This window comes from Micromys minutus (assembly GCF_963924665.1).
Source record: "Micromys minutus genome assembly, chromosome: 3".
Taxonomy (NCBI): Eukaryota; Metazoa; Chordata; class Mammalia; order Rodentia; family Muridae; genus Micromys; species Micromys minutus.
In genome coordinates this window covers 98,208,942-98,233,340 of record NC_137972.1, presented here as the reverse complement: position 1 = coordinate 98,233,340, position 24,399 = coordinate 98,208,942, and the positions used below count along the sequence as shown (strand labels likewise).

Sequence of the window (24,399 nt, the reverse complement as noted above, 5' to 3'; positions counted from 1 at the left end):
TCTCTCCAGACCAACATGTACCTTTGAGATATCCCCAAGCATACTGCAGAAAGTTATACTTCTTGTTGTCTTAGGGGTCCAAAGTGTAGTCAACATTTCTACCCAGAGGAAGAAGTGAAATAAAAAAGGCTAAGACTCTTGCTACCAAACCTGCTTTTTGGTTCCAGCTTCAGACATAGTCAAGCTGTTAGCTTTGACCTGGGTTTTCTTTTCCTGAAACAAAGAGCAAATGATAAATTCCAAAGCTGCCCCTAGGTTTAATATTCTATGATTTGAAGCCTACACGGATATTCTACGGAATTATAGATAATAAAGTCCTGTATTTACTGTGAAACTGATCTTGATGTACACGGACCTAATTAGCACATTCATCACAAGCTAAAGCATTAGGGAGCTTTGTAGAATCATCTTTCAAGGTGTTGTGAGCACTACTATGCTAGTGGGTTGGACGTCTAAAAGACTTACCAAGGAATATCTGGGCAAGAAGGAGGAATTTCTGAACATTCCAGGCACCTAAATGCTTACTGACTTGATTATTTACGTGCTCTCTGGACATTTCATGTCTTATCTTGGAATTAGATTATAATTCATTACTTACTACAAAATACGAGCACAGATTAATCATGCCAATAACTTTAGAATATACTCTTCATACGTCCATATGGCTTTAATAAGACCAAATTAAAAAATAATTTAATGATAAAGCCTATTTTTAATTGTAAAAAAACATATACCCTAAGAAATATATGTTTTCATATAATCAATATGATGATACAGTAGGGATAAATTCACAACATAGATTTTATAAATCATGGTCTCCTTATTATTAACATTTTGCTATATTGTTCCAGGGGTTTCTTTTTTTCTGTCTCTATATTAGCTGTGAAATAATTGTTAAGGTTAGGGTTTTAGTCACCTTCTACACATCATTTGTAATAAATGCTTATGCCTACCCAATTGTTGGGACATTTCCAACATTTTTTCCAGGTTGCCATTAGAAATACTCTAATGAAAATATTTACATAAGTCTCTGTCTATACCAAAGATTTTAACTTCGTATGCATTCCTAAGAGGGTAGTTTCTGTGTCAGAGAAGATCATTTTCAAGGCTCTTGAAACCTATTATCAAATTACTTTCCTGTATGGCTCCACCTGAGCCAACAGAGCAGAGAAATTTATTAGCCCCAGTTCCCCACCAGGATCAAGTGTAATCTTCTGTTCTATACACAGGGACATAACACAGAAAAACAGTCTCTCATCTTTTAGTTTGTACTTTGAATCATTAATTCGATTCAATATTGTTGTGTTTTATTTATGAAATATCTATATGGGCAGCTTTTTGCTTTTATTTTTAATTGAACTCAAAAGCCATTTCACCTCAGGTACCTTAACCATGGTTAGTTTGCTATTGCACCAGAGAGGAGGAGAGATTGGTAAGTAGCCGAAGTTTTAAAATTAGAAAACATAATTTTAATATTTAATATTCTTGAAATTTCAAGAGCTACTAAAAAGAAAGATGGAATGGTTAAAGATGTTGAAAGTGGAACACTGAGGAGGCACTGCTTCCTGCTTGCCTTGGAGCTTTGCCTTCTTGCCACAATTTTCTCCAGATTTGTGGACACAGTGGGTAGGTAATTGAAAGTACCATAAGAAAAGACTTTCCTTGCAGAGCGGTCTGCTGCTTTACAGAGGCATGGGGCCTGCCTCTTAGAGCTCTGCCAAGTTGCCCGGAAAATGAATGCAAGATTGATGTTCCTCCTTTCCAAGTTCAACATCTACTACTTTCCTTTTGTTCATGAGTGCAAGGAACGATGCGTGTTTGCGATTGTGCTTATGCAGGTGTGTGGGCCAATGCTGTGGCCAACACTTTAATTTTGAGACTCTCTCACAGAACCCGGAGCTCAGTGATTGGCTAGGCTGGTCGGCCAATGAACTCCAGAGATCTTTTGGTCTCTACCTCCAACCAGAGTGCTGGTTGTTAGAACTTTTACTTGGACGCTCAAGATCCAAACTCGGGTCGCCAGGCTTTGTGCAGCTGGCAAATTAGCCCTGAGCTAGCTTGCTGGTCTCGTCGTGTATGTATTACATTCAGTGTAGCAAGGAATACCTTGCAAATGGGAAAGATAAACTTGCCCCGGGTACCACCATGTGTGCAGACTGTGCTAAATAGCCGTCCTCTGGAGGACAGAATTAGAGGGTGCTTTAATTAGCAAGTCCATGATACTTTATGGGAAGTATTATGAGGAACTTCGTGAGGAAAGCAGGCAGGGGTGGGAAGGGGGGCTTGTGGGTGTGGAACAATAACCACCTTGTTATTCTGTGTTAGTACACTGAGACGGCATGCATGTGCTCACTCATCCTGGACGGCCTTTGGTGACTAAACAAGTATTGAGGTGGCCTTACTGAAATAGCCATGGTTCTAATGACAGGAAGACTTGGAAAGACTTCCCAACGACCCTCAGGCCCATATGGCTAATATTTCTCGTTCCCAGAAACTGACACTCGAATTGATTTCACTTTATGCTTTCAAAGTTAACTTTTATTTGCTTATTCACTTATTTGAAATGATCTTAGTACATCTTTTCAAAGTATTTCTAGATTCTGGCTATTTATTTCTACATAGAAGATGAAAGTGTGGTCTTTATGTAGAATTAAGTGCCACAGAAACTACTATTAAAAAACACCCAAACCCCAGAGATAAATAACACCTTAGAAAGTCAGCCTTCACATTCCTTGGCTACAGTTTCTGCTCTCACCCAGTTTTCCATGTTTCTGTTCTTTCATGGCTAAGCCGGCAAGTGTCCTCACCTCAGCTAGTGTCAAGAGCTGAAGAAGGTGCTAACAGGGTAGTTGTACCATTGACACAGGTTACCTGGTTCTTAGTGTGTTTGCAATGTGGTAGCCAACTATGATAAGAACCTAATCTGCTGACCTGGAGTGTGGAAAGACCAAGATAAAGACACCAACAGTTGACATCCCCTGATAGGATAGAAAGAACAAAACAACACTCTGAGACCTCTTTTACAAAGGCCCTAATGCCATTTATTTAATTTTTTTATTTATGTGTGTGATACATGTTGTGTATATGTGTGTGGACTTGTGTGTGGGAGAGTTTGGGCATGACACAGTGCACATGTAGGGGTTAAGGACAACTTTAGAGATAGGTCTTTGCCTTCCACGTTGTTTGAGACAGAGGTTTTTTGTTGCTTGCCCAGGATAAGTAGACTTTGACCTTCTGGGTCAGTGTCCTGTTTTTCCCATCTCACCACGGGAGTAATGGGACATGGGACTACAGGGTTAAGTTGCTCTGTCTAACTTTGCTTGGGCCCTGGGCACAAGAACTTAATGGTTTTATCCATGGAACCATCACAGCAGTTCCTTTAGCTTTTCTCATAACAATGCTACCTCCATGTTCATCCACTAGCATTAGAAGACTCCTCTTCTAATGCCATCCCATTAAGAATTAAGGTTTCAACATACCAGTTTTAAGGAATTTCTGTAACAGTGGCCTTATAATTTTCTCAAATACTTGCTGACATTACTGCCTCTTCCTTCAAAACTAGATGCCAATTTATAAGCCCACTTGTACCTAAATTGATTATACATATATGTGTGTATATATATTCTGTTCAGGGAGGAGAGAAATCAATTGCCTTGTGTTTTTTAGACAGAGGTTCACTGTGTAGCCTTAAACTTATAACCGTCTTACCTTGGCTTCCTAAGTGCAAACACTACAAGTGTTTGTCCCCAGTGTGGGTTTAAGTGCCTGGGTGCCTGGAGCCAGCCCCGGTGTGGGGGTTCTTCTTTCTTCTTGAGGCAGCAGAGGAGGAAGAGCGTCGGTGGAGGTTAAGACTTGGTCTTACAAGATTCAGGGGTAAGACCAAGTCTTACAAGATATTTAGGGTTGCTGTATGATAAAAGTTTACTGTCTAAGTCTAAGTTACTATGCTATTGTAGAAGACCTGCCTTCTATGATCTTCTGAAGTCAGAGACTGCAGTCTTAGCACCTCTTCCTAAAACAGCAAGGGATTAAGTAAGAATACTTTGTACTATCTCAGCTGAAACTGCTGGGCTCTAACTTTTAGTCTGCTAGTAGGAAGTTGCAGGAAGAAAAGGGACACTTAGAAAAGTGATTATAATGTTTATTGCTAAGTAGCAAAAGTGTCCTATAAAAGCTATCTAAAGGGAAAGCAGAAAGATCCTAAGTGGGGAAGAAAGAGAGAGGCCGGGGGCGGGGGCAGGGGGAGAGTGATAGAGAGAAAGAGATAGATAGACATAATGAATAACTTCTCTCTTTATCCTCCATACTCACACATCTTTCAGAATACATGATCACATGTTACAAAGTTCATCGCAAGTTCACACCAAAAGTCAAATCATAAATTGAAATATTTTATCCTCTGTCCTAGCACCTTTAATAAATCGCTGGTTTCCTTTTTACGTCCTTTGGTTAATTGTTTTACAAACTCTTGGAATGTGCTCTGAGTAGGAGAAAGTCTGGTTACTATCTAAGAGCAATTAACTGGTGTTACTTGGGAGACTGGCAGAGTTCTATTGCAGTTTTGGCTATCAGAAATGACCTAATGGCAGTCTCAGTATAAAAGAGCTTAATACTAAGTTATAAATTGAGGAATTCTTACTGGATCATCCTTAAGACTTAAGTCATCTATTTGTCTATATAGCATCACTACAAGACAGTACATCTTCGTAGATCTGCAGAGATCTGCTCTAAAGGGATGTGTTATAACTTAATAATTGTTATATGTGTTTCATAATAATGGAAAAAGCATATTAATAGCAAGGATCTTTCCTAGAATGAATCCCTTACAGCCCTGTTTAATAAGGATGAACCGGTCACAGACTTTATAATAATCCAAAGCTGGCCATCTCAGAATGATCACCTACTAGTTATTAGCTTGTTCTGTTATGGCTCCCGACACCTGGGTTTAGATTGCTGTGTTTTTCCATGCCCACCTTCAGAACTCCAACTCTATCCAGAAAGCAAGTTGTTCCTAAACATAGTTCAGGAAGACATGCCTCCCTAGTGTGGTAAGAAAGGAGACTGGGATTTTGAGAACAATGGAACTACCCTTCTGGTTACAAGTGCAATTAGTGCAGGAATGAAAAAGAGAATGTCTATACATCACTAATAAGAATTTACAATAAAAGTGTTGTGGTATATACCACAATTTTAAGTAGATAAAAATTCTAAACAAAAAAATTATTTTAAGAAATTTATTTTAAGGAAATAATGACAGATCTGTGCAAAATGAAGCTATTTGCATTAAATGGAGGATCAGTTAGATTGATCATTTAATGCAAATTGATCAGTTACATGCTTATAATGTATTACTTTGCAAGCCATTAAAATAATAGTAGGGAAACATTTAAGGACAAGAAAATATATGTATATGTATGTGGTCATATGTGTGTGCATATATAAATATGTGTGTGGATATATATGTGTGTGTTGAAATACATTATAAAGCACTATGGATGGTATTAACATGATCAAATATTTAAAGTACCTATATAAATGCACATAAATATACATATAGAAAACACACTTTCACATTCATCCATATCTCCTATATTGCTTTTTACCTTTTATAGAAGAATCCTGCATCACTTTTGCAATAAGAAAAAAGCCAATGTTATTTTTTAAAGCACAAGGCTCGGGATTATTCTATATACTTGAACAGGAGCCAGGAAATTTGGCTTTACATTATTCAGCCCACAGATCCACTGGTTACTGAATCCGTGAAGGCAGGCTGTGTTTAAATCCTGCTATGTGAGGCCCTGACTCTGTTTCTGAAGCAAGTGCAGCACCAAGGGTCCATCCTCAGACTATGAAATTTTTCTCTTCTCCCCAGTGCATTCCCCCATGTCTTTCTTTCCAATACAGCTTCTGTGGAGGTTGTTTACAGATCCCTTCCATTCAGTTTTCCTTACAATCATTCTTACACATGCTTGCATGCTCATGTGAGTGTACATCTGCATGTGTGTGTGTGCGTGCGTGTGCACACATGGGTGTGCATGTTTCTATGGGCAATGGCTAATTGGACACTTGGAAGCTCAATGAGAAACTGATTTGTAAACTGTCACAAGCAAGGCAGGAATATTCATCCTACATGCACATTTTGTTTCTGGGACCAGGCCCACACTCCCTCCTTTGGGAAAGGAGCAGCAGACATGGTGTGTTGAAATGAGAAGGTAACAGACATGGAAGGTACCAAGGTGGTTTTCTGAGAAGACCTATTAGCAGAGACTAAAACACTTTACAGACTGGACCTCTCATTTTCCTCAATATAAGAAAAGATTCCGAGAGAGAAAGGCCTGGTGAGAGTGGGTTCCGACTAGCCAGGTGGAAGAGAGATCTCTGCCTAACGCTCATGGAAAGTGTGCTCCTGCCCTCCCTGATCCAGGGACCAGTAACCCAGCATTGGGACCTCTGTTCCCACCCTGCGGCTTTGGGGCACAGAACAGGGCTTGGACCATCCGCCACCTGGACCAGCAGAGTCCCAGAGGGAAAAGCCTGATGAGAAAATGATCCCACTAGCCAGGGGGAAGAGAGATCTCTTCGAAGCCTGAACAGAAAGCGTGCCCCTCCCCTGCCAGATCCAGGGAGCAGGAACCCAGCATTAAGACCTCTGTTCCCAGCCAGCAGCTTTGGGGCACAGAACAGGGCTCCGACCATCTGCCACCTGGACCAGCGGAGATCCAGGGACACAGGCCAGGTACAATGGAAAAGCAAGAACATATCACTGACAACAAGATGGTAAGAGGAAAGCGAAAGAGCATAACCCAAGAAAACCAAGACAACCTGTCAACACTAGAACCCAGTTCTCCCATCACAGCAAACAGCAGAATGCAAAACACTCCAGAAAAGGAAGACTCAGACATGAAATCCTACATCATATGGTGATAGAGATTTTTAAATAAGAACAGGAAGAAAAGAATAAAGAATTAGAAGCTTTTAAAGAAGAAACAAGAAAAACACTCAAAGAACTCAAAGAACTAGAAAAAAACAGAACCAAAGAGATGTAGGAATGGAAGAAGGAATTTAAAACAGAAACGGACACAATAAAGAAAACACTAAAAGACACAACCCTAGAAGTAGAAATCCTAAAAAAGAAATCAGGAGTCACAGATGCAAGCATTTCCAACAGACTACAAGAGATGGAAGAGAGAATCTCGGGAGCCAAAGACAACATTGAAAACATAGACAAAACAGTCAGAGAAGATGCAAAAACCATAAAGCGCCTAACCCAAAATGTCCAGGAGATGCAGGACACAATGAGAAGACCAAACCTAAGGATAATAGGAATAGAAGAGGGTGAAGAATATCAACTAAGAGGCACAGTAAATATCTTCAACAAAATTGTAGAAGAAAACTTCCCTACCCTTAAGAATGAGATGACCACGAGCATAAAAGTAGCCTTCAGAACTCCAAATAGATTGGACCAAATAAGAAATTTCTCCCGACACATAATAATCAAAACACCAAGTGCCCAAAGCAAAGAAAGAATACTAAAAGCAGTAAGGGAAAAAGGTCAGATAACATATAAAGGCAGGCCAATCAGAATCACACCCAATTTTTCAACAGAGACTATGAAAGCTAGAAGAGCCTGGACAGACATCATGCAGACACTAAGAGAGCACAAGTGCCAGCCCAAGCTGTTATACCCAGCAAAACTATCAATCACCATAGATGGAGAGATGAAGATATTCCAAGACAAATCTAAATTTACACAATATCTGACCACAAACCCAGCACTACAACAAATTATCGTGGAAAACCAATACAATGAGGGGAACTACATCCTAGTAAAAAAACAAGAAAACTCTTAAACAAGAAAACCAAAGGAAGAAAGAGACACAGACACAATTCAACCTACAAAAGCAATAATAGCAGGAAACAGCAAACACTATTCCTTGATATCTATTAACATAAATGGACTAAACTCCCCAATAAAAAGACATAGGCTATCAGACTGGATACATAAACAAAATCCAGCATTTTACTGCATACAGGAAACTAATCTCAAAGACAAAGACACAAACTATCTCAGAGTAAAAGGTTGGAAAAAAAAACTTCCAAGCAAACAGCCCCAAGAAGCAAGCTGGAGTGGCTATTCTAATATCAAATAAAGTAAATTTCCAACCAAAAGTTATCAAAAAAGATAAGTAAGGACACTTTTTACTCATTACCGGGGAAATCTGTCAGGAGGAACTCTCAATCCTTAACATATATGCTCTGAACACCCCAGAAACAACTCACAGCCTGTGTGAAGTTCAACAAAAAAAAAGAATATATTCTAATTAAAATAGAACTGTATCACATCCCCCTTTCATCCCTACAGCCCCTCCCAGTCTCTCTCCTATCCCCTCAAATGAATAGCCTCTTTTCCTATATTGTTGTTACATATGTACATATGTGTATGTATATGTACCCACAAATACTTAATTACAACCTTAAAAATGTATTTGTATACTTTTATGCAAAAATGCTGAAAATTTGTACATTTATCTTTGTTTTTTAAAATAAAGTAAAAAATAGAAACTGAAAATATGGATATCCTGTCTTTTTTATATCATTTTCCAAATGTATTGAGCATTTTTATTCATTTAGTTTGATATTAATTTTAGGATTATCATATATGTCTTTATTGCACTGAGGTATGTTGTTTCTGTCTGTAACAGCTACATGATGGTCATCATAAAAGAACATTGAATTTTCATCCAACTGATATTTCTGCATGTATTTGAACAATCACGTGATTCTCTCTTTTAATAAACCTATTTGTGAAATAAAAAAGATTCCCTTCATCAGTGAAAATACCTTCTGCACAACCATTGTGAATATGAATGAAGTTATAAAGAAAGCACTCAATATGGAAAATGATATTAACGTGACTAAATCTGTTTTTTTCTTTTCCTCATCTAGTTTTGCTGATAACTGGAATAGATTCAAATAAAGAACAGGCAAAGAAGATTAAACGGCCTAAACTCAGTAAGTAAAATCTAAATCCCTTTCTGGCACAAGGCTATAACCCCACGTGGAGAGCGGTCTCACTTGTGTTAGAGGATATGGATGGTGGTGCTAGAGCTTGGCCAGGGTTTCTGCTTCTATGCCAGTTGCTTTAAATTTAAATGATAATGTATCTTATGTATGACCTACCTCATCCCAAAAACCATTTGATATGAACCCTGATTTCAAAGTAAAAGAAATGTGGTTCCACTGCAACAGGAAAACTCAAATTTTACACATAGAACCAGGCAACTGACTTGCTATGGCTGGTGTCTCAATTCCCCAAGTTAGAGGATTCAGTATGGCAAGTGCAAAAGCCCATCGGTGCTTTCTGTTTCCCAGCATGCTTGTGGGAGAGACATAAAGACCAGAAAAAATAAAGAAAAAGGAAGAATGAAGAGTCCCTTATCCTTGCACCCAACATGGATCTGGTCTACATTTCTCTCTGGCTGCAGTTTCAGCAGTTGAAAGCAAATCACTGTGTGATTGATTGCATGCAGAACTCCAATGTCTGTGTGTGGATGCTGTGTGGCCATCCGTCCACCTTACACCCACTGGCCTCAATTTGATAAACCGATCATGTGGTTTGTAAGTATTTAGAGCTGGTTTGTAGAAGGTATGTTGAAGAATTGGAAGCCGTGAACCAGAGCAGTACTTTTGTGCTGTAAGCATAACTTAACAGGCCTTTCATGTGGGAGTGTGTAAGATCCAAATGCTGAGAAAATATGCATAGTAGAGTTAAACCTTCCACAGAGGAGTAAGATACTCAATGAAGAGCAGAGATGGAGGCCATTTACTCATTCTAAGAACTTGAGTAAGAGCCAAATTTGGAAGTGATGAATCCATTTGTTTGGGCAGAAGAAATTTCAGGACAAGACAGTATTCAGGTGGTATCAGGATTACTGCTCAATGTTCTTACCCAGTTTACACCAAGAGAGCAACAAGGAAGACCTACAGCCCCTCCTAGTCTCTCTCCTATCCCCTCAAATGAATAGCCTCTTTTCCTATATTATTGTTACATATATACATATGTGTATGTATATGTACCCACAAATACTTAATTACAACCTTAAAAAATGTATACTTTTATGCAAAAATGCTGAAAATTTGTACATTTATCTTTGCTTTTTAAAATAAAGTAAAAAAAGAAAAAAGAATTAAAAATTAAAAAAATAAAATAAAATAAACAGCTAATGAACAGGGCTTAAAGCTAAAACCTACAGGACCTTTGAGTTTAATCCTATAAGCACCTTCCTCTCATCCATAAACCTGAATGATGAGCATCAACCCCCACAAAAAAATTTACAGTTTCATTTATGTAAGGGAATTCTTGATGGTAAGAGAGTAAGTAAACAAATTCATGGTTTTTTACTTAATATTTAGGCTTTGCTTAATTTTTGAACTTATTTATCAAATACATTTTAAACAATCTAACTTCAAAAGAAGTAAGATTGTAACTACAGATAGCATACAAACTACTGTTAAGGTAGTTAAATGGGACTTAAAGACCTCTTGAATGTGCACTGTCTTCTTAATAAACCCTTACTTTGTTTCATACTGACTCCTTCTGAAGCTCTTTTCTATGGTGAAAATCAAGATTTGGCTGTATTGGAGTGGAAGTCCCTAGAAAATACTCAGGAGGCTGTACAGGCAGCAGCACTGGGGCATTCCCCACTGCAGCTCTGGGTTTAGGAGGTAAATCATAGAAATGCCTGGAGGATATCACATTCACAATGAAAAGAAAAAATAAATTTCATTTTGAACATATCAATTAGGATCAGCTGAAAAAAAAATTCCAGAACAATTACCATTTACATGAGATTGAATCTCTCTCTCCCTCTAGTAAAATCAAGCTGTAATTTGGTGGAAGCTCCAGACTTTTAGATCATATGTTTGCCATTTTTGACATGGGTCCTCATGGTTCAAAATGGCTGCCTTGCCTTCATTGAATTCCAATCAACAATGAATGAAGAAAGCACATACTAGTTCTCTCTCCCCTTCTCTCCCCCCCCCCCTCTCACACACACACACACACTTTATCCAGAAAGTTAAATATAAAACCTCTACTTATGTACCATTGGGGTCAGTAAGGGACAAAAGAAATGTCTTAATTGGCAGCATACACACTCATTACTGAAAGCAAAGGATTCTCTTCCTGGGAAGGAAGAACAGAGTGGATGTTGGGAATTAGCTTGCAGAGCAGGACACAGATAGGAACTGGTACACAGTGAGGCTCTGGGATTTCTGGGTCCAGAAGTGAAGAAATGATGGAATGATGGATGTTTATAGGAGACCATAAAATAAAGGCTTTAGACAAAGTCAGTGTTCTGTGCTTTCCACAGCAAAGGCTTTCTTTACAGGCATTAAATTTAAGTACATTGAAATCAACATTTATAATTTGAAACGAAAGAAAGAAATTTGTTTCACACAACCACCCCTCTCTAGACTTTATCAGAATCTACCATGTGGGATTTCCGGCTGAAATGAGACTAAAAGAGCTTCTATCCACAGATTCTTAGGTAGAAATATTAAAAGGGAATTGGTCATTTATTTATCCTTGTCAGGACCAAGAGCCAAGAGGAATAGTGCTGGGATAAAAGTGTGTTCAAAACAATGTTTGGGTTAATATGGAGAAAAATGCACGCCCAAGTGTGGATTCCTTTGGGCTATTTCCAGTATCTTCATTAACACAGACAAAAATCATGAAAGGTTCCATGATCGCCATGACAACAGTTCTTAGTGATTATGAAAATCTGAGCTAGTTGACCCAAGGGCAAAGCCCCTAGGGAGATCTCAGATGAATTGAATTTCTGATATGACAAATACTAGTTTTGTTCTCAAAATCTCCCGTGAGATGCATCACATTTGAATCAATAAATGCCTGAAGTATTTTCTCTAATTAGAAACTCTAGCACAATCATTAAATAAGGGAGGGAAATATTCAATGAATGTAATAGAATATTTTCAAGCCAGGGACATATCTGATTCTTGACCTCAGGATTATTTGCAAATTATAGTTTATAGCTTGAGGCCAGAGTAATTTTTATTTTTCCAATTGTTGTCTGCAGCTGGACTAGGAAACTTATGGCAGGGAAGGCTCAGCATTCAAGCATTCATCAAGGAATTACAAGGGGCCAGCTAAGCACCAAGCCTGGTGTTAGATGCCCAGAGACAACTAGAATCAAGACACACTCTTTACCTCCGAAGAGTTCACAAACTAAGCAGGAAGATAAGTGATAGGCAAGTCTATCACACATAATAGTACTAGGAGACTATGGAGGAATGTTGGCTTCGTCTGATAAAGGCCAAGAGGGTGTGGTATTACAAACAACTGGGTGAGGGTCACTCAAGATTCAAAAGAACTAAAAGTTAGCCAAATGTAGCAGTGCATGCTTATATTCCTAGCCCTTTAGAAACTGAGGTAGAAGGATCTTGAGTTCAAGGCTAATCAGGACTACATAACAATACTCCATCCCAGTCCTCCAATGTTTTTAAAAGAAAACATTCAATTTAGCTGAAAATTCAGAGTGAATTGAAGGTGTTCAGGTGGATGGTGGAAAATTAGCTATAGTGAATGGCAAAGGGTTTCACTACTGTGTGGAAATCTGGATTTCATCATGAGGCAATGGGAAGTAGTATCTCAGCACAGGTTTTTTTTTTGTTTTTGTTGTTGTTTTTTGTTTTGTTTTGTTTTGTTTGGTTTGGGTTTTTTGTTTGTTTGTTTTTGTTTTGGGTTTTTTTTTTTTTTTTTTTTTTTTTTTTTTTTTTTTTTTTTTTTTGCAATTAGCTGAAATCTAAGCCCAATTTGTTTAAGTAGAAAAAAAGGATTTGGACAGGACCTGGAGTGATTTACAGAAACCAAAGCAGGAAGCATAGCTGTTGCCTGGGACTGGTTCCCAGATGAAAAGGCCACAAGAACCAAATCAAAGAGCCAATACCTCTGCCTGTCTCTCTACATCTGCATCTCCCCCCTACCTCTTCCCCCACCACACCTCCCTTAATCTCTTTTCTGGTCCCATTCTGAGAGAGAGCATTGAATTACATCCAGCTAAGCTGGCTGAGATCTGACCCCATCTGGCAGTGTCATTCTCAAAGGAGACAAGAGTGAGCAAGTCTGCACTAGGAAGATGAAATAGCCCTGCCAGCCACTGTAATGTTGAATACTAGAATTTGAAGGGGGAAGACAGAACACAGCCAGCTAGTGAGTAGACATGACATATCCACATGTACATGGGTAGACAACATGGACGTGTTTACACATATCTGGACAGCAGATAGTCAAGTGGAAGATAGAACCATGTTTCCATATGTAGTGGAGAGATTATTAAATACAACTGTGCTTGTTGTCTTCTGTGTGCTTCTACATGGAGCTTGTTGTATAGGTGTCAAAGGATCCCAATGCCTAAGAAGGCACTAAAACATGAAGTTGGAATGTTAACCTTTCCCCTTGGCTGAAATATAGACCAAGAGTTGACCTACAATGATCTACTTTACTGACATATAATACATTCAAGAAGGCAGACTCTCAAAAAGAACAGAGTAGAGACCATCTTCCTTGTCACTAGACAAAGAAATCCTGAACATCTTACACTTATGGTTGAGAACTCAGAGCCTATCTTACAGGAGGTGCTTGGATTTTAAATGCAAATAATAGTAAAAGGGGAGAGGCCTTTTTGAGAGATGAAGTTCTCAAAATTACAATACCAGCAATATCAGCATCAACTAAGCCCTTTTGTCCTACCAACTCCAGTCCTGCTGAGTCAGAAACTCCAGCAGAACTCTGATCATCCCTGGTCTGATGTGCATGGGGATTCTGGCAGGATTCATACTATTGAGAGTAAGTAGGTGAGAGGCTGAAACAAGGCCAGTGCTGCTTGGAGATATGAATGGGAAGCCATCTAGATAGGTCCTCTATAGCTCTCTCTGTCCTCCTCTCTTCTGGTAGCTTTTGTGTTTCACCAGTGATTGGGTTAAGACCAAAAATCTTCACAACCCATGGAATTTCAATAAGGAGGTTATTTGCTAGTGTTGTTCACCCAGCCATCTTCTGGTCCTTCCAAAACACCAAATATTATCTTAGATTCCTGAGGTTCAAGTGCTCAGGACCTCTACTAGTTGTCAAAGCCAGATTTTAAACTCTTGGTAGTTGGACTGACAAATGGCAGGGAGCAGGGGGACAGAGGGAAGCTGTTAGTCAGCAACAGGTAGGGGGATAGAGGAGCAAGAGCTGACCGATTGGGAAGTAGAATAACAAGAAGAGATGTAGAGGAGAGCCTGTGTAGCTTCCTTTGGTTTGGGCTGCAAGTACTGGCATACCAGCGTATATCTTCTGCCGACTCATAGGCCTGACACTGCTTTGGAAAGGAGCACTCCTCTCTCTTTCCTACCAGTTCTGATTTTTCTTTTTTTTTTCTTGTTTTTAATTTTTTTTTCCACATCTTTGGTTGACCCATGGTTTCCAGTTGTCCTCACAGATCTTCCTGTGCTTCACTGGAGACCCTTTGGATCTAGACTCCAGTACTGAGCATGTGCTGAAGACAATCTGATAGGAAGGCTCCTCAGAAAGGGAACAGAGATAGAATAAGCAATAGAGTCTCACAGAGCTTTCTCAGGCTCATAAGTAAGCATTCATTCCAAGCCTGTACTTTGCTTTCATATAAATAGCTGCATTTGATAGAATTTTTATCCCAAGGAGTTTAGCCTATTACTTGATTTTCTAAATCAAATCAAGTCACACTCCAATCTGGCAGTCATGGAGTTCAAGAGAGGGCTTGGGATTCAAACCCTATATTTACAGTGCCCTTCCCACCCGACTGCTGCAGCCCCTATAACATTAGGGAGATTGTACAGGTGGCTTAGAGCCCAAGTCTGTCTTTAGTGGAAGGTGGGCAGCTTCACTGTTTCCTGAACATGAGATCTTGGCAGAATTGGGGAAACTTTTCTCCCTAGGAGATACCATACGAGGTACTGATCTGAGACAGTGCTCCCCTCAAAGCTACTAAGGAATAGGATCATTTCCTCCCAGGAAACCTACCGACCCACTCCTGTGCACCCAGCCCTGGAGCACTGTTTTTGGTTCTTGCTTTGTTTCCTCTCCATCACCTTTAAGCAGAAAGAAGCAAAATCCTTCAAATGAGAAGAATTTGGAAATAGTAATTCCCAACAGAGGGAGTGTTGTCTTTGGGCCACTCTGAGTCCTGTGCTGCCACCTTGAACTTGGGAGGTTAGAGTGTACAAAAGTCTGGCCACTGTCAGACAATACTGGGATGAAAAAGTTATACATACAGAGAATCAGCATGTTGTGGACTTAATTAACTTTCTGTATGTATTCCAAGGTAAAGTTTGCCTTGCTGTACTAGTGAGAATTTTACTCTATTCTTAGAGGTGACTTTTTTTCAAGGCTCTCATTTTCAGGGTACATTTTGAAACCCTAGCCAGAGCCACGTTCATGGTAGATTCAGTCAGCATGACCCTGCTGAATCAGCCTCTAAGAAATCGCCCAAATGCAGCTCCATTTCTCTAGATTTTTGAAGGCTCCAAATAATGACAGAGTGGTTGTGGATTGTGAGACTAACTTCATTTATGTGTAGGTTATGCACATGAAATAAGCCTGCTTTTTAACATGTAAGCATTTCAGTCCTACTATAATAAACCCATTTTATGTTTCCGCATAAATTATGGCTACGAATGGCTCTAAAATAATTTATACCTGGTAGAGTGTCTCTGCTGAGGGCATAATGGCTTTTTTAAGTTGTAAATTCTCATCAAAAGATTTTTCCACACATGAAGGAGCTCCAGCAGATCTTCAGAAATGCTAAGCTTAGGGAGAGCAGAGTCAAGTCAGACAGCATTTTAAGGCAGTGGCCACTCTGGTTGACAAAACACAGCATAACACTGGCTGTCCATTTAGAATGCTCAGACTTCAGCAAGCATCCAATCTAACACTAGGCAAAATAAAAATATGCCCTTCTCTCCCCTCCCCAAAAGAGTATGAGAAAAGCGTCCCTGGTCCCAATGCCTTGCTCCAGCACATACTTAAAATTAGGCTAGATTCATCCTGTGTGTGTCATAAACCCTCTGAATCTTACCACATATCATTTTAAGAATTTTAATATAGTCTGCCTTCACAAAGAGGCCAAAAGTACCAAGAATATCTAATTAGCACTTCATTAGGTAATTGTCAGATAAGGTACACAGACAAAAACCAGAAACCACCATAAAATAAAATGTGGTAAAGGCTACATTGAGAACAATAAACCAGGAGTCTGCAATAGAATTCATAATGGTTTCACAAAATATGATCCAAAACAAAACATGAAAAAACAAGAATTTTATAGGGAGAGGTAGGTCAGGAAGCTATTTAACTCCACTGAGCTGATTTAATGGAGAATACATGTGGAGTGAGGTCAGGAGACGATGGGAAGGCAGGGCAGGCTCTAGGAGTAGGTGAGTTTTGGAGGTTCAAGAGGAAAGTGGGTCAGAGCCCATGGAGCAGGTACTGTTTCAAGAAGTATCTGAAGGACAGATACTCCTGAGGGGTTCCTGAACAGGAAATTTACCCAATGGAGACAACAGTCAGCAAAGGGAAGAAAATGCTCTCTACTGGCATGCAGAAACCTCATTCTGAAATAGTTCCATTACGCTGGACTCTGTTGACATAGGCTTAACTTGGGGTGAAATGTACAACTTTAATTTATGCATCCACTCCAATCAGTTAATCCTAACACCTTGTACATGAGGTATGGGAAGACTTTAGCAATCTACCTTTTGAGGACAGCTTTCCAGACACTCTGCTTTGAGCATGAAGAAGTCATTGTTCTGGGACTTGGTTGCTGAGTGCCTTGGACATGGATAAGGAAAAGCACAGGTCTTTGGGTGAAGGATTTAGTAGAAGAGGCATAAAGGTTCTTGGGCAGATTCACATATAGAAACTTATAATTAATCTTTAATATTTGCCCCTATCTGAAGTACCTGATGCCAACTCTGGTCATTCTCTACACCACAAATTGTCCTGTGTACCTTTTCTCAAATCCTGAGAAAGACAAATTACATTTCTAGACTTCTTTGAGATGGGTGGATAAGAAAGAAAGCTGACACTCTCTGTGGCAGACTTTCAGTGAAATAAACTCTACCATGGCTGGTTCTTAGAAATAACATAAAACAACATAAGAAAAATTGCACTAGTGAGTTGCCTTGCAGGTGTTTGGGGTGAACATACAGAAGCAGGTGTGCGTCCATGCATGCACACACACTGATACATACAACATACTGTACATATTCTGTATTCACCCAGTAGTAGCTGTTAATAACGTTTGAATTCAGAAAGGCCCTGGAAGGTTACATTAGAGAAGTGGTGGTTTATTTAACTTCAGTTATACAAGAGGCAACCAGGCGAAACCAATAGAACCTTGGCTTTATAGTTGGAGGGGCTGGATCTTGACTCTGGCCCTGCTTGTAAGCCTGTGCAGTCAGCTTGCTTTTTGGGAAAATGAAGATGACGTCTTTCATGATCTGCTAAGAATAATGTAAAAGGGCCCCTTGTCAACTCAAGTAGGATATGTTTAGTCATAAATAGTGACAGCCGCCCCAAAGCTATATTGCCATGGGTAAATTCTGGATACCCTGTCACCCCTTGGCCATTGTCCTGCCATTTGTTCTTCCATGAGGATGGAGGCATTTTCTCAACCTGGCAGGAAGCAATGATGAGAACAACTTAACCACTCTTTAAAGGGTTAAAGCTTGAGCATATCTTTATGACCAGCTGTAATTTTTAAATTTAGAATGTCATCAGACATGAGCTGGGTCTCTTATTCCTCAGATATGTTGTACCCCATCCCCCTCTCTTTAACAGTCTGGAACTCTTCCCCTGGTTTCTGCAGAATCTGAGGCTTATATCCTCATGTTGTCTCTATTCAGCCCTGCTTGTGTTCCTATGGTCCTCTAGTTCTGTTCCCCAATTCAACTCGGTTCTGCTCTTGCCTATAATAGTTGTCTCCTGTAACTGACACGCTGTCATATCCTGACCCATTACTATAGATTTGCAAGGCTCCTCTTTATGAAGAAAGATCTTCCAAAACCTCAAGCCTCCTGCCCTTCTGTCTCTCTCATGTTCTATTCTTGGATACCCATAGTGCATGCCTCTCCACAGTATTCCCTTCTTCTTCCCTGTCAGAACAATACATCCCCCTTCCACAAGCTCTTCAGGATTCAATAGGCTTGTCAAGACCTTTTTTCCTCTAAAAAAGAGTATTATGCAGCCCTAGAAAGACCTCTGGTCAAGACTCAGGTGTTGCATTGACCATGACGAGGCTGTGCACTAGCACTTTGGTCCCCTCTGGCATCTCTTCCCTCATCTTGCTCCAGGCCCCCAGGCGTTTTTATGTCCTCCAAACCATGGAGACCATTTCTACATCAAAGTCTTAACCTTAGTTTTGTTCCCCTGACTGGAGCCTCCCCAACCAGCCATATAACCATGGTAAAAGGTTAAGAAGAGGGCAGGGGTTAAATCCCTCAGTCCCTTGCAGCTCAGGAGTCTGGACACTAGTCTGAGGTTGGGAGGAAGCCACTGAGGAGTGTTGAACAGAAAAATGATAAAATCTGAATACATATTTTTTTAAGGTCTCATTATGCTGTTCTCGAAGAAAGAATTGGGATAAAGGTTGTGGCTAGCACAGAAAATGAAAGAACAGTAAGCAATTAAGTTAGCAGTCCAGACATGAAATGCATCTTGAACCAAGATTGTTAAAACGAGAAATATCAGAATCAGAAAGAAGGAAAAAAAGAACAGTATTTCAAATGTGTTGCTTTATTCATTCAATATCCCACTATACAACAATGAACAAAATAAAGGAAAAAAAATCCCTGCCCTCTTGAATTTTATGTTCTAGATTAATGAAAATTTAGGTGGAACTAAAACCTTGAAAATTGTGGTAGTGGTTAGACAGATGGGTGGAGTTCAGGTGTGGGCAGTGATTTGAGCTGTGTTTCAAGATGGCTCACATTAGAAAAGAAAAGAACAGCATTGGCCAGCCCAGGCCAATTGTAAGAAGAGATTGTAAAAAAGCCTCTGTGATCTTCAACCTCTGCTTAAAGGCAATAAAAAGAAATTACTGATAGTTTTTGGGCAGACTCAACATAATCAAAAACTGCTTAAGAAAATTAAAAGAATAATATTCAAAAGAAGTCTTCCCCAAAGAAAAGTAATGTGCATGACCTGTTACTGGGGTTCAGGACCAAGAAGTACAGGTTTGTCTTCAACTTGATGTCCTTTTTATTTCATTAAACTAATAAATTTTGTGTAATTTTCTTTAAAGTACATTTGTAAGCTAGTTGAATAGCACAGTCCAATAAAGTGAAGCCTGATATTAAAATATTTTAAGCATAAGTTCTTTTATGTTGTAGTAATCCTTCCTCATTAGCAGCCACGAACCAAGCTTACAGAGGTTTTCCCTAATTAATAAGGAATTTTATCCAGGCAGTAGCGTGTTTTTTCCGGGATCACAGGGAGAAAAAAAAAGAATGTTGAATAAGAAGCTTATGGACATATGGTTTGGCCCTGCCACACACCTGGCTCCCTGGGCGCCTCACCTGTCAAAGCTTACCACTATCAGCGCAGACAGGAGGCCCATACACAGCATGAACATTTTCAGCTATGTCTCTAGAGATTATTGTTTTGTTTTGCTTTTGAGACAGAGCCTACCTGTGTACTTTAGGCTGGCCTCCCAGGTTTCCTCCACTAAGGTAGAAATCTCACATTAAGCTACTGACTCAGACTGTCAGTTTTCTGTTCTGAATAGGACATCTGTGATAATACTGGTGACATACAGGCCTCATAAACTGTGTAAATCAATGGGTCTCAACCTGTGGATTACAATTCCTTGGGCGTTCATATATATCAAATGTTATATTATGATTCATAACAATAGCACAATTACAATTATGAAGAAGCAATAAAACTATTTTATGGTAGGGGTCACAACATGAGGAACTGCATTAAAGGGTTGAAGCAGTAGGTAGGTTGAGACTCACTGATGGAAAGGAACCTAACAGCAACACCCACTCAGTTTGGACAGGGTCCTCTTTCCCCTATGTCTAATTCTTAGGGCCTCTGATACTGTGGTATGGAAGTGATGGTGGCTATGGATAGCCAGGAGGACCCATCAGAAGGAGCTGGGGAAAAAACACAGAAGTAGAGTGTATGGCCAGGCCGCCTCAAGACCACGGTGCATCTCTGGATGCATCTCCGGACATCGGCAGCCTTGCTTCCCCCACCAGCAGAAAGGAAAAGGCTTTTGTCTTGCCTTTTTTTAATGTTCTTGGGAAGAATCCTTTCTAGAACCTTTAAGTAAATGCATGGGGTTAACTGCAGAGCAGCCTTGCCTTCAATGACTTATGCTTCCTCACGCCTTCCTCACACCTGAGCAGGAGGCTGCTGGGTTTGCCTCATACAATTTTTTACCATTAAAGAAGTCTATGTCATGTGTTTTGTGAATAAACACCAGAGGTGAGAAAAAAAAAGTCTAAAACCAATGTACTGTGACAGTCCCCAAGTACAGAAAGGGAGGATTCACTGATGATTACAAAAAAAACAGATCTCTGCACAAACAAGCAGCTGGAGGAATACTATGAAGAAATGGAGAAAAAAAAATGACATGCAAATACTCAAAGAATCACTGTCAGAAAATTACAAAATGACTTGCTTTTTCCTGGCTGGACACTGACTACACTTTCCAATAATCTTTGCAATTTCTCCTGGCAAAATTTAATTAGCTCACTTTCTCTGGCTTAATTTTCTGTAAAAATTTAACATCTATTTCACCTTTAGCCACACTTTGCCATTTCTCCTGGTTTCTGAGCAGCATGTGAGCATCTGCATCTCATTTGTTTCTTCCTCTGGGACAAAACGACTTCAGCCACTGACTTGCTAATCAGGATCTCTACAGACAAGACACTGTGTTTGAAATAGTTCCTATGCTAGAGGTGCGGGGGATGGGGCACCAAATGTCCCTGAAAGAAAAACTCGATTAGCAGGATACAAAATATCCCCATGGGGTATTTCCGTTTGTGTTCTGAGCTACAGAATTCTTAAAAGTCTCTGCAGTATGTACTGTGTGCGCCCTGAATATTCACCCAACAGCCTTCTAGATTTGGCTTCACTTATTCCTTTCCGGAAGATCCAAAATCTTAGAGTATCGAAGTGTTATCAAAATGTAATCCTAACCCACAGGGTCTGCTATTTCCTATTTCAAGTATCTAAGAAGTCTACTCTTTTCTTCAAGTCTAAGGGAGGAGATGCATTTGGGAATGATCTGTGATCTGTGGAGGGCATGGAAATTGAACACCCCATTTATACTCAGGGACCCAGCAACTCGCTAGTCTGAGAAAAGACTAAATTGGGATCGTCTGTCTCCAAATTGCCTTTTAAAAAATTGTACACTCTAAGACTCAAATTAGCAAGTGCAGCCTTGGGTATCAGAGTGTAAAGAACAAAGGGTTAAAAAGAAGTAGCTTTGGTGGGGAGGATGAAACTAAAAGTTTTAAGTACAGAGCTCCCCGTTCTTAACATAGACCACAAATTGCTCAAGCCTGTGATCAAACTCAGCCCTGGCTCCCAGGAGGAGAGCCATGCTGGCCTAGCCCTGAGTGGCAAAGCTTATGGGCAGGGTGTGTGGGGAAAAGGCAGGGGTTCAACTTCCATTCTCTCTCTAACATGAATGAAATGTAACTGCTTAGTCAGTAACATTAGGGTTAAGGGGAGGGCCGAGGGATCTCGGACTTTCAGATACAGCTGGAAACCATTAACAACTCCATGAGCATCTCCGAAATCAGAGGGTGGGTGCCCTGGCAAAGCTCCTGGATCTCTGAGTGTAATCACCAACTCCTAGCCTTGGGAGGGGTTTAATTTCCACTTTTCACCCAGGACAGAAACCCCTTACAACTGTTCCGTTTGCACACTTCCACCAAAGGCCTGTTCATCGCTTCCTGTGAACAGCCAATTTCTAACAGAGAATCATCAATTCCTAGAAAGTTCTTGGCAAATTTACCTCTATAGAAAGTTTACCCTTCTGGTTCAGCCCTCCGTGTCTCAGGACACTGCTGCTTGTGGAGACAAAGGACCCCTTGCCTCTGAGTTTTCCCTTCCTTCCCTGATGATCCTAACTCTCATTCAGTGTTTTCCAGCATTCATGTGAACATGCCCCTGATGAACTGTGTTTATGTTTTAGAATCTTGTTTGGAATCTTTCTAAAGAGCTGGTCCCAGAACTGAGCACATTCCTAGCTACAGAGTCACTGAGACAGGCTTGTATGTTGCTTATTTGTGACAGAGACTCACTACATAGCCTTGGGTGGCCTGGAACTTGTTATGCAGAACAAGGTGGTCATAAGGACCCACTTGCCTCTGCCTCCTGACTAAGGGAGTGGGCCAACACAACACACCTTTGGGGAGAGTTTCTTAAACTCCCACTCACAAACCATCTGGGTAAGAAATTTTCATGTCACTTGAGTATACAGATGTATAAAATAGATATATAAACAATATATTTACTAATATTCATAAAAATTATCTTAGGTCCATTCTTTGGTATTCATATAAGTATCATTTATAAAATAGGGAAGCAAATTTACATATTAATATGTAGATAGATAGATATAGATATAGATAGGTATATATTCCCTTTTAGCATATTAAATGCAATGGATACCATCATTCACTTGGCCTGAGGAATGTCATTGCTATGTCTTTACCCTCATTAAATGGAAGGGAAACAAGGCAGTTCAGATTCAGATTTTACGGATTAAGTAAATGGATACTTACGACCTGGTGGTGTCACTCAGATGTAAGCTAACAAAGCAGGGGTAATTTTGACCTCATTCTGTATCCCCAGCTGTGCCTCAGATCAGCTGTGATGTCAAGGCTGGAAAGATCATCAATCCTGAGTTCATGGTGAAATGTCCAGGGGGTTGCCAAGACCCCAAATACCATGTTTACGGCACTGGTGTCTACGCATCTTACTCCAGCGTGTGTGGCGCGGCGGTTCACAGGTGGGTGGCTATGACCTATTCAGCACCCAGTGATCAAAACACTTTTGGGAACTTCTGGTGTCGAGTTGCTGTAATTAGCAAGCAAAAAAAAAAAAAAAAAAAAAAAAGTGTACAAACCTAGTTGAGCTAGTTGAGCCTACTGCATTCCATTTGTCCCAGAAGTCATTTGTGATCTGTGTCCCCTTTCTAACACTCTTACACAAACTGACTGACTTATATACCTCCACCTTTTTTAAATTTTATTTTTTTTAAAAATTGCAAATAAAAGAACAAAATCACATACCAGAATTAACCAGATCCTGAAACTTTACAGTGTGTAAGCATCTGTACTGTAAGAACAGTTATTTAGAGTGCAAGCCGTGAAGCTTCATGCCGAATTCTGTACTTTCACTATTGAATACATCCACATAGTCCTCCACCCAACATGAAGCCTCATATTCTGAATCCAGCCAATAATATCTGGACACATGGGTCTGGCATAATATGTAAAGAAGAAAACAACAAAGGCTAAATATTAGAGTTTGAGGAAGAATCGAATGCAGATAATAAACATGAGTCGTGGAAAATGAACATTCTTCCCCTTCCCTTTGGTAAGGAAGGAGGAACTGTAGTTTTTCACAATCATGGCAAAGAAAATAAAGTTCTTGATCCCTTTATAACACTTTTTTTTTTTTCCTATATGCTGTAAGAAAATGTTAGGAATAACCAAGAGGTTGGAGGAGGGCCAGAGATAGAAAGAGGTGGCAGGTAGCCCAGCTCGTCCAGCTGCCACTTTGGGATTGAAGGGGGCCTACAAGAGCCATGGCATGCTACAGCTCAAATGAAAAACAGCAAAGTCACCTTTAGAGGACCCTCAGACCCCTCTTCCTCAGGTAGAGAGCCAAACACAGGGAAATGGGTGCTCGTTTAATAGCTTTGGTGATCAAGTTAACTAGTGTATGGCACTTTCCCTGCTACCATACTCGCTCACAATTCCCCTTTGAAGTATCTATTGCTATTAGACATCTTCAACATAAAGACATGATCAACTGAGGTTGTGAAAACCTGTAATCCAGCATTTAGAAGTCGGGAGTATCTGGAGTGCTAGGCTATCTTCTATTGCATAGACTCCAAGGCCTGCCTGAGCTACTTGAGACCCTGTCTTCAAAAATAAACACACACAGAGTAAGATAGCCCATGAATATAGTCTGCATAGCTCTTCTAAAGCTACATTATCAAGCATTATCAGAGTGAGGTGTTGCAACCCAGATCTAGCTACAAATGATTGCTCAAACTACTGCCAGCACAGCCATGGATATGGGGTCTGAAAGCTAGATAAAGTCTGAAT

At 40.0% G+C, this 24,399-nt stretch overlaps 1 protein-coding gene across 1 annotated transcript in view; it reads left to right on the top strand.

Annotated features, from left to right (window-relative positions):
* Positions 1-24,399, top strand: part of VIT (vitrin) — a 125,217-nt gene that overhangs the window by 25,739 nt on the left and 75,079 nt on the right. The window contains exons 3-4 of the mRNA XM_080914868.1: positions 8,947-9,012; positions 22,916-23,072. Of these exons, the coding sequence (XP_080770994.1) occupies positions 8,947-9,012; positions 22,916-23,072 (223 nt within the window). The remainder of the gene's footprint in view (positions 1-8,946; positions 9,013-22,915; positions 23,073-24,399) is intronic.